The sequence below is a fragment of the Mus caroli genome, unplaced genomic scaffold (assembly GCF_978045245.1).
Source record: "Mus caroli unplaced genomic scaffold, Mus_caroli_1 scaffold_13, whole genome shotgun sequence".
NCBI lineage: Eukaryota > Metazoa > Chordata > Mammalia > Rodentia > Muridae > Mus > Mus caroli.
The window spans coordinates 22,150,679-22,160,893 of NW_028227268.1; the positions used below are offsets into that span (position 1 = coordinate 22,150,679).

Consider the following 10,215-nt stretch of genomic DNA (forward strand, 5'->3'; position numbering starts at 1 on the left):
GACCTGGGGGATGTCAACAGAGCAAGGACACAGGGCTTAGCACTCCAGATGGCTGACCTGGTTCTGGTTCCACAAAAACAGGCATAAAACCCACAAACCTAATGGCCAGAGCATCTCTGGGATGACAGTCCCAGAACCTGTGTTTTCAGCCACTGCACCCTCCTCCAGGCCATTCTCTGCCTGCCTCCTATTCTTCACTGGACTGCTCAGAGGACTCTGAAGTGCCAGTGGCCCTCCCTTGTAATCTCCCAATAAACATTTTTCCCTGCAAAAGCAGATGCCTTTCTCACTGGTATTTATTTCTTGCTGACGACTCACCACTTGAGGACTCTATAAAAAGCCACTTGAAAGTCAGGCTTTATGACAGCTTGACTCTAGATGGGCAGATGGCTAGCCCAACACCCTGGACCCATGGGTGACACAGAGCAGCTGTCAGGAAGGAGGGTGATGCTGCTGCAGTGCCTTTCATCATCTCTGTATTTCTCTCATGACTCGGCTTCTCCCAGAGCTGTTGATATCCAAGTCTGATTTAGGAAGCATGAGTTAGGGACTGCCAAGAGGCTCTGGAAAAGTAAAAAAACAAAACAAAACCAAAAACATCTCAGGAGGATCCTTGGATCTAGTGCTCTATGATTCTGGGTTATTGTGGTTCAGATAACCTCAGGTGTACTGTATGAAGGAACCCTTGTCTTTCCCTGCCATACCCAGGATGCTCTTTTCTCCTTCATGCCTATTTTGATTATTAGCCTTGGCTTCCAGCTCCTGACCGAGAATATCCACCAACTCTTCATGGGTTTCTCATAGCAATCTAACCAATTCCTAATGAATTCCTACTCTGTAGATGCTGGTGGTACAGCAGGGAGAGATGGTTCCAGGCAACTCCCAATCACAAATCACTCACAATTTTTTAAGAGATATAAAGTTGGACCGGCAAGAAGTACTACTACCCTAAGACACAGAACCTCAGCTCCTGAACAGTTGGTGCTGGAAACAAATATCTGAATATTGACAGAAACAACGAGCTTGGGGTTGAGGAGAGCAGTATTTGTCAAGAAAGAACACCTTCCTTTAACTGTAAGGAAGAGCCAAAGAAATGACAAGCATTGACTTTCTCAAACCCCAGAGGACCCATAGGATCCTTCACAACCTATGTTTGTGAATCATGGTCTTGTGACCTGACAAACTGGGTTTTTGCCACAGTGTCTGCACCCATTTAAAATTCTCATCAGAAATGCACAGGGTCCCAATTTCTCATAAGCTCCTCAACGCTTGTTATTTTCTGTTTGTTTGAAGCCATAGTCACCAGAATGGGTTGAAGTGGGACTCCATTGTGGTTTCCCTTGGCATGTTCCTGATGACAAAGGACCCTGAGCTGCTTCTTCTTTTTTTTTTAATGGCTGTTTGTATACCTTCTTTGGAGAATTACCAGTTGAAGACTTTTATCCATTTAAAAGATGTCTCTCTTGTTTGGTTGTAGGAGATAAAAATAAACTCTGAAACCTTCTTTCCCACCAGATATATGATCTGTAGATATTCTCCCCCAGTTTCTGAACTCCTTGGTTTGTTCAATCTCCCTTTCTGGGGCTTGGATCCTGAGCTCAGGACCTTACACATGTTAGGCAAGTACTTGAACCAAGTTTTATCTCCAGAGTGTGCCGATTTTCTTGAAGGAGTTCTGTATTCATTTTTTAAATTTATTCATTTTATGTGTGTGGATGCTTTGCATGCACATATGTAAATGCATCACCTGTGTGCAATGCCCATGGAATCAGATAAGGGCATTGGATTCCCTGGAAGTGGAACTACAGAGAGCTGTAAGCCATCATGTGGGTGATGGGGACTGAACTTGGGTCCTCTGCAAGAGCAGCAAGCACCCTAGTTGCTGATCTATCTCTCCAGGCTCTCGATTGAGTTTTGGATGTACAGTTTTAGTTTGGAGGAAGTTTGTTCAATTTTTCTTTTGGTTGCTTGAGCTTTTGGTATTCAACCCAGATTCACGAAGATTCCCTTCTATGTTTTCTTCTACAAGTTTTATAGTTCTGATTCTGATGTTTTGGACTTTGATCCTTTAAGAAATCAAAGATAATTTATGTGTTTTGTGTATCTCTGTGTGTAAGAGAGTGCCCCTGTACCAAATGTGTATGCAGAAATCAGAGGACAATCTGCAGGAGTTGTTTCTTTCCTTCCACCATGTGAATCCCAGGATGGAACTCACTTTGTCAGGCTTAGCAGCAAGCATCTTTACCACTTAGTTGTCTCACCACTTTTTAGGGTTTCCCATGGTTAGTATGCAAGGATCTACCTGATTTCTTGACTTTAGAGCAGCATAAAACTCTGATTTGAGACCAACTTTGGACTTCTAACTTGTGGAATTTTAAAGAAAAAAATTGAGTTGTTTTAAGTCATTAACTTTGTGGTGATTTGTAGTGACAATTTTGGAGTTTGGTTTCTTTTGAAAGCACAGAAATATTAGGAGACTATGTTCTTGTTTTAATTCCAGGTTGGGATAGGGGACTGCTCCAGATTGTCTGAAGCAACTGACTATGATTTGCCTCTTGCTCTAGCAGAGGCATGATTTTGCCAGCTGTAGCTATTTTCTATGATTGTGTGATGTCCGGTTACTTTTCAGAGGATGTATAAATGCTAGGGCCCCAAGAGGCATGGTGGGTTGTTGGTTGTTGTTGTTGAGTTGTTGATTGGTTGCTGTTGGCCACAGTTTGTTAAGTAGTTGTGTGCAAAGAGGAAGTTAGGTATCCTCATGGCGAATATCAAACTTGCCCCCAAAGAACTCAATGCCCATAATCAGCAGGAAGTAGTCTACTGATAACATCACCCCCTTTTCCCTCTATTCTTTTTCTCCTTCTAGTGTTAGGGGGTTGAAAGGATTGAAGAAAATGGGCAAAGAAAAATGGAAGAAAGAAGAACTTACAAAATAGCCAAAGGCAGGCTACAGTAATTTATGACAACAGCAACAAGAAACCAACACAGCTCTTACCTATTGAGCGGCTACTATGAGTTAGGTAAAATAGTAGGGTGTTATCTCAATGAATGTTTATAGGAGTGTTAGAAATTAAATCCATTTTACAGACAAGGGCACTGAGTTTTAGAGACTTGCTTAATATCACATTTGGTTATTAGAACCATGTTCCACCTATGGTTATACACAAGACTCTACCATAAAGTATGAAGAATGCCTACAATCAAGTCAATGACATTCTTCAAGGTTGTCCCAGATGTCCAGGCTCCTCAATGGGTACATTCCAAACTAATTTTTTTTTTGTCAAGCCACTTTAAAAAGACAATAATGGTTCATAATTAATGTAAATTGCTGTAATTATATAGTTTGTTTGCTTTTAGCTATCTAACTTGTCTAGTGTAGTCCCAGCTACTCATTGGATGGCTTCACGGCAGTCAAGCTGATCTTCACAAAGACAAGCTTGGTGTTCACAAATGGAGTGTTAAAGAAATGCAGCCTTCCCCTAGACAGAAAGCTCTGTGCATGCTTCAAGTAGGGATAGCATCTATGATAAAGAGGCACTGTGGTTATGAACAAACCTTATATGATCCATTGGTCATGATACCTTTTTCAGATGCATCTCAATATTGTAAATAAATGTGTTCTATAGATCCAAAACCACTTCTAAATGGCTTAAAGAAAACATTTCCTGGTGTTCTGTTGTCATCAAAGGCACATGGGAAAACAGAAGTTCTCAGTCTTGGGGTGCTTTGAAAAGTAGGGGGGCACATTTAAAATGTTTGAAGAAGAACAGGCGAGTGACCCACTTGGCCCCTGAAGGGTTCTACTCCCTAAGGCTCCGTTTCCAAAGAAACATTCCACTGCCTCCCTATTCCCCCCTCATCTTCCTCACATGATGCCCTATGACTGGGCTCCTGCCACCAATTTCAGCAGACACTAGCTGCTTAGGTGCAGGCATGTCACAAGGACAGGTGAGTGAGTCCCTGCCAGCTGAACTGCCCCAAGCCCTAGACTTTGTTTCCCCAAGACTCATGAAACCTTTTCAGAGTTTAGTTTCCTCTCAAACAGACTGGGTCAGGCCAAAAGTTAAGAACCAGCCTGGTCCCAAGGGACTTGTAGAATCTTTACAAGGTGAGGAGTTTCCACTGGTTCCACTGAAGCCCACAAATCAGAACCACCAGCTTGGCATACTTGTGAGTTTCCTGAGCCACAGTTTCCTCAGAGGTAATGTAGAGACAACCATTTCATCTCCATCTACTTCACATATTTGTCAAGAAAAGCATGTGACTTTGTGTTCATGAAAACACTGTAAAGTGGAAATTTTCATTAGGACTACTAATAGTTTTGATTATTATTAACCCAATATATGGCTTGGCTTCTTAAGGGTAGAAAGGTTCAGGTGTGTGTGTGTGTGTGTGTGTGTCTGTGTGTCTGTGTGTGTCTGTGTATTTTCCTCAATGTTAGATCACCTACTCAATGGCTCTACCATTTAAAGCTTTCACTATCCTCCAAGAGCTTCACACCCTATGCAGACTGTGGCCTATACTTGGCCAAACCTCCATTTAGAACAATTCTTATCCATTCCTCTATCTGTGCAGTCCATCTCATCCTATCCTATCCTATCCTATCCTATCCTATCCTATCCTATCCTATCCATCCATCCATCCATCCAGATTTCATTTCTTAAGCACCAACATACAACTATTTCTAGTCTGTCTATCTGCACACTTCCCAAGGTACAGCCAGTATCAAGTATCAGCCTGCTTGCAACTCGTCCAGAGTGAGTATCCTCTGTAAGAAAGATTTCCCTGGATGCTGAGATGTGGGTAGATTCGAGAGGAGAGTCCTATGGAAGGATGTTTACCCAAAGTGCCTTTGCCATGGTTAAATCAGCAGAACCTCCCGGGAAAGGAATTTCTGATTCCAAACAACCCCACCTAATGTCACAGGCTATCCTTCCCTCTGAGTAATGGGGTGAGCCTTATGGGACTGTGATGAATCTGCCTCCTTTGAAGGCATCTAATGAAACTCTGATTTCATCAACCTTTTGTACCCAGGAAGAGGCTACTGTGACACAAGCCAAATGGAATAATTTTATGGGATGAGGGGGGACTCTTTGAAAGCAATCTAAGGAGCGTATTTTGACGAAAAAAATTAGCTTCGGGACCAGGAAAGAGAATTATGTTATTTGCCAAGCCTCCACCCACTGGTATGGGTATAAAAAGACCACGAAGGAAGGAGAGACTCAAACCTCACCCAGACCTACCTGCAGCAGCTCACTGCTCCCATCACTTCTCCCCAAACCATGTCCTGTGAGACTTGCCTGCCCGCCCTGAGCTGCCGCACCAGCTGCTCCTCCCGGCCCTGCGTGCCCCCCAGCTGCCATGGCTGCACTCTGCCCGGGGCCTGCAACATCCCCGCCAATGTGGGCAACTGCAATTGGTTCTGCGAGGGCTCCTTCAATGGCAATGAGAAGGAGACCATGCAGTTCCTGAATGACCGCCTGGCCTCCTATATGGAGAAGGTCAGGCAGCTGGAGAGAGAGAATGCAGAGCTGGAATGTAGGATCCAGGAGAGGAACCAGCAGCAGGACCCCCTGGTGTGTCCTGCCTACCAGGCCTACTTCAGGACCATTGAGGAGTTGCAGCAGAAGGTGAGAGGGTAGCTTATCTCAGATGCAGCAGCAGCTGCCTTTTCTTGAATGGAGAGACACGCTCAAGTTCAAGTGGATCTCACATTAGAACCATTGTTTCAGATTCTGTGTGCTAAGTCTGAGAACGCCAGGCTGGTCGTGCAGATCGACAATGCCAAGCTGGCCTCTGATGACTTCAGGACCAAGTATGTTAAACCTTTTGAGTTGGGTGACTCCCAAACCTTGGTGGTTCTGTCATGGCTCTGTGGGTCTAATGTGGCCTGGAAGGGCAAGTGGAAGGGACGAGAAAGACATGGCTTCCTTTTTCATGTCTTCTCCTGAGTCTGGCTATAAAAAAAAAGCTTCAAATAGGTATTCAGACCCTAGCCCTTCAGCTGATATGGTTGACTCTCCTGTATTGGAAGTGGTTGGGACTGGAAGTGTTTCTTGGTTTTGGCTTTCCTTCTGAGTTGTGGGATATTTGAACATTCATAATAAGCTATCTTGGCACCCCCATACACGGAGACCCCCTAAAGCACAAAACTCATTTGTTAAGGTATTTATATACTGTAAACACAAAGCATGCCATTTTATACACTATATTTAGTGCACCTGCATTGTGAATCTGCTCTGTTTGAAGTCAGATGGGGCAGTTTTAACTATGGTGTTATGCCCTTCAAAGACTTTCAGATTTTTAAGCATTTTAGGAATTGGATCTTCTGGTTAGAGATGTTCAATCTCTATCAGGGTTTCTAGAATGCTCTTTTTTTTTATAAAACTCCCAAATCCAGAGATGGGAACAGATTGATTTGGTGCTATACTAATCAAGAACAGACTGAGGGTTCCACCTTATGGGAGTCTGTGGGCATAAGGGAGTCAAGCCCTCCCCCAGCTGATCCACACACAGCAAGAAGAGAACAGAAGAGGAAAGGCTTGTGGATTTGCTTATGGAGTTCTTGGTCCAATACCACCCTGAGAAGACATTGGCTGATCCTCCCACCCTGTGTGTGTGCAGGTACCAGACTGAGCTGTCCATGAGGCAGCTGGTGGAGTCTGACATCAACAGCCTGCGCAGGATCCTGGATGAGCTGACCCTCTGCAAGTCTGACTTGGAGGCTCAGGTGGAGTCTCTGAGGGAGGAGCTGCTGTGCCTCAAGAAGAACCATGAGGAGGTATGAGGAAATATTTAGAAAGCAATTTTCACAGCCTCAGAGTGACACCTTTAGCATCCAGAGAGGTTTCCCAAATCAGGAGGTACCAGCTGTCAGGGTACATGATGTGGGGCCATTCCCTGAAGGCCTCTAAGCTAAGGACCCAGGAGGACCTTACCACTGTATCCTTACTGAGGAGTGTGGTGAGCTGTGGATGCTGTGGCACATGGAGGAGTGTAGGCAGCTGCTAGAGATAGTGAGCTGGGTGTCTGTCCACTGACCTCCCATCTCTGCTGGTTGCTACCACTAGGTTCTGGAATTGATGGTGGAGATGGAGGGTTAAAAAATAAATAAGAATTCATGGCTCCTCTCTCTAAGAACTTGCAGCCTAGTGTGGAGGGCAGCTACGGAGTCCTGATGATAAAATGTAAGACTGAGTGAAGCAAGAGCTGTGTGCTGTGCATGGTAGGAGGAAGTCCGTCTTCCAAAGAGGAGCTGGGGAGCACGTCTCAGAGGCAAGAGAGAGATTTCAATTAACTCATGAGTGTTGCCGTTTGAGGGTGTAGGCTGTACAAAGAAGTGCTGAAGCAAGGCATATTTAAGTAAGGCTAAGAATTTGTTACTCTAAGGAGTGTGGCAGCCAACAGGAGGAATTGCACATATCAAGGACAAGTGTTAGAAGGTTGTGAAGGCACTTCAGCTTTTGTTACAGAAAGATGTGGCTGTGGTTCCTTTTGGAACTTTGTTGAGATGTCTGCAACTTTGGAATGATCCGTATATTTGGTTTTAGTCCCTACCCCCCTCCCCAATCCCTTTCTAGGTATTCTAGGTAGCACAGTACTCACTTCCCTGAAGCAGGAAGAGAGCAGATCTGTCTTCATAGGCTCGTTCTTTCTCCTTCCCCCACCAGGAAGTCAACACCCTGCGCTGCCAGCTTGGAGACCGCCTCAACGTGGAGGTGGACGCTGCTCCCACCGTGGACCTGAACCGCGTGCTCAATGAGACCAGGTGTCAGTATGAGGCCCTGGTGGAAACCAACCGCCGGGAAGTGGAGGAATGGTACACTACACAGGTAGGCATCTGAGCCCATGGTTGCTCAGGAACCGAGTCCCCAGGAATGTAAGACAGGGTCTAATCCTGTCTCTCCCCTTACCTATTGCAGTCAGAGGAGCTGAACAAGCAGGTGGTGTCCAGCTCAGAGCAGCTGCAGTCCTGCCAGGCCGAGATCATCGAGCTGAGACGCACAGTCAACGCCCTGGAGATCGAGCTGCAGGCCCAGCACAGCATGGTGTGTAGTGTCCAGACCTGCTGCTGAGCAGTGTGGAGTTGGGAGGCAGAGTCCCTGGGGTGTCCTTGGGGTCTCTCTCTCTCTCTCGTCCTCTCTCTCTGTCTCTGTCTCTCTCTGTCTGTCTCTCTTCTTAGCTCTTGAAGCCTGTGAGTTCTTTGGAAGTCATGCAGAAACCTTCAGAGGGAACAGCTCTGTGACAGCCTTTGTCTTCTCCCCCACAGAGAAACTCTCTGGAGAACACCCTGACAGAGAGTGAGGCTCGCTACAGCTCTCAGCTGTCCCAGGTGCAGTGCCTGATCACCAACGTGGAGTCCCAGCTTGGTGAGATCCGGGCTGACCTGGAGCGTCAAAACCAGGAGTACCAGGTGCTGCTGGACATTCGGTCTCGTCTGGAGTGTGAGATCAACACATACAGGAGCCTGCTGGAGAGCGAGGACTGCAAGTGAGTACAGAATAGATTTCTGGGACTCGATATGTGGTGTGCTAAGGAGACACACTTACGATGGCCATATTTTAAACTACTCAAACAGTGCATTGAAAGCCTACAGCAATTTGTGTCAGTTCAGTAAATGTAGTTGAACAAAGGTGAAGGGAATAGTTCCTGTCTCTGAAAGCTACCAATAGAGAGGTGAGGGGTGGGTAGGGAGATTGCCAGTCACAGTGTTGCATGTTGGGTTAGGCGGATCCCGTTAACTTCCTCGCGAGCACAGCCATACAAGACGATGGTTTCCAAAAGCACAATTGTCCAGTTCTGCACAAGGTATTGTGGGTAAGGGAGAAGGGCTTGATGAAGGGCCTCAGTGCCCTTCTAATTCCAACCCCTGATAATTCATAGGTTGCTCCTGTAAGTACAAGGTACCGTGTGTGACTTAGGGTTCTCTGACTTCTCCTCTCCAACCCACTGTTAACCTTTGTGTCTCCTCAGCCTCCCCTGCAACCCATGCGCCACCACCAATGCTAGTGGCGGTTGCTGTGGACCTTGCGGCAGCTCAAAGCGTTGCTGTTAACTGAACTGATTCCCTTTTGAAGATGTTGATGAAGCCATTTAGTTCAAATGCAGGAACGGTCAAACCCAGGCCCCTCCTTTGCAAGGATTTCCGTTGTCACTAAGAAACGTCATCACGACAACTGCTTTTTAGATGAGGATGAGCTTTCCAGAGCCAGCAAGCAACTTCCTGGCCAACTCCTTCAGTTGAAGGTTGAGTCTCTTTGCTGCGCAGGCGTCACATGTCTGCCAACGGAACTCCCTGAGATTGGCATAGAGGGCGGTTCCTGTACATGCCTCCATTTCCTGCCTTCCTTTCTTCTCGGTGATTCTCTGGAATGCAAGGAGGCAGCTTCATCCACCTCCCAATAAACTTTATTTCTCTGGCATAGTAAAGGTGTTTCTCATTCATATTCATACTTTGTAAAATATTCATGACTGTCCCATAAAAATACCTGGAACTAGCAGGGTGATTAAATGGATCAAATAGCTGACCTAGCTATTAAGCTCAAAGGGAAACCTTGAGGGACAGGGAGAGGTGTTCTCTGTATGGGTGGACTCTCAGCAAGGGCGGGCCATGTGGAAAAACTTGGCCATGAACACCCAAGCCCATTTTGCTGTGGCTGCAGAGCCCTTGACTATTCTAAGGCACCCCCCATTCCCCGAGTTTCTCAAATTCTCACCCTCATTAGTCTTCTTACTTTTAAACTACATGACCACTGGCCTTGTAACCCATTTGTTTTTTTGTTTAGGGGTTTATTAGGAGGCCCCCTCCCTTTTCAGATTCAGATTCCCACCTCTATTACAGTGTCCATGGTGGGTCTCTCTCTCATTCTCTTTTACTTCAAGCTATCTATCTTGATTAAACTCTTGAAGCTTTTCTTCAGAGCTTAGAGGGACACTTTCTCCCCTGAAGAAGTTCACTCTGGGAGGTTTCCCTTCCTCTCCATCAAAGCTGCTTGATGTTTTCTTATTGTTATTACAAGTCTCCGTTCAAGTTCCATGTTGTCGGTTACTCATGAGAGTTTCTCTTCATGTCTATCCATTGCACCACGTGTTGCAGGATATTTGCTCACACTGTAAACCCTGAGATTGTATTTATTCACAAGCCCTGTTTCTAGTTGTGGTGTGGCTCAGCCTTTAGAACACACCTTTACTCTCTCTGGCTGGAATAAAGACACA

The 10,215-nt window shown here is 45.7% G+C and overlaps 1 protein-coding gene across 1 annotated transcript; it reads left to right on the forward strand.

Moving 5' to 3' along the window:
* Window positions 1-5,282: 5,282 nt before the first annotated feature.
* LOC110304724 (keratin, type I cuticular Ha4) lies at window positions 5,283-9,055 on the forward strand. The gene is made up of 7 exons (XM_021176273.2): window positions 5,283-5,630; window positions 5,733-5,815; window positions 6,625-6,781; window positions 7,671-7,832; window positions 7,923-8,048; window positions 8,270-8,490; window positions 8,974-9,055. Exons 1-7 carry the CDS (start codon window positions 5,283-5,285, stop codon window positions 9,053-9,055), a joined length of 1,179 nt encoding a protein of 392 aa, XP_021031932.1.
* Window positions 9,056-10,215: the final 1,160 nt, after the last annotated feature.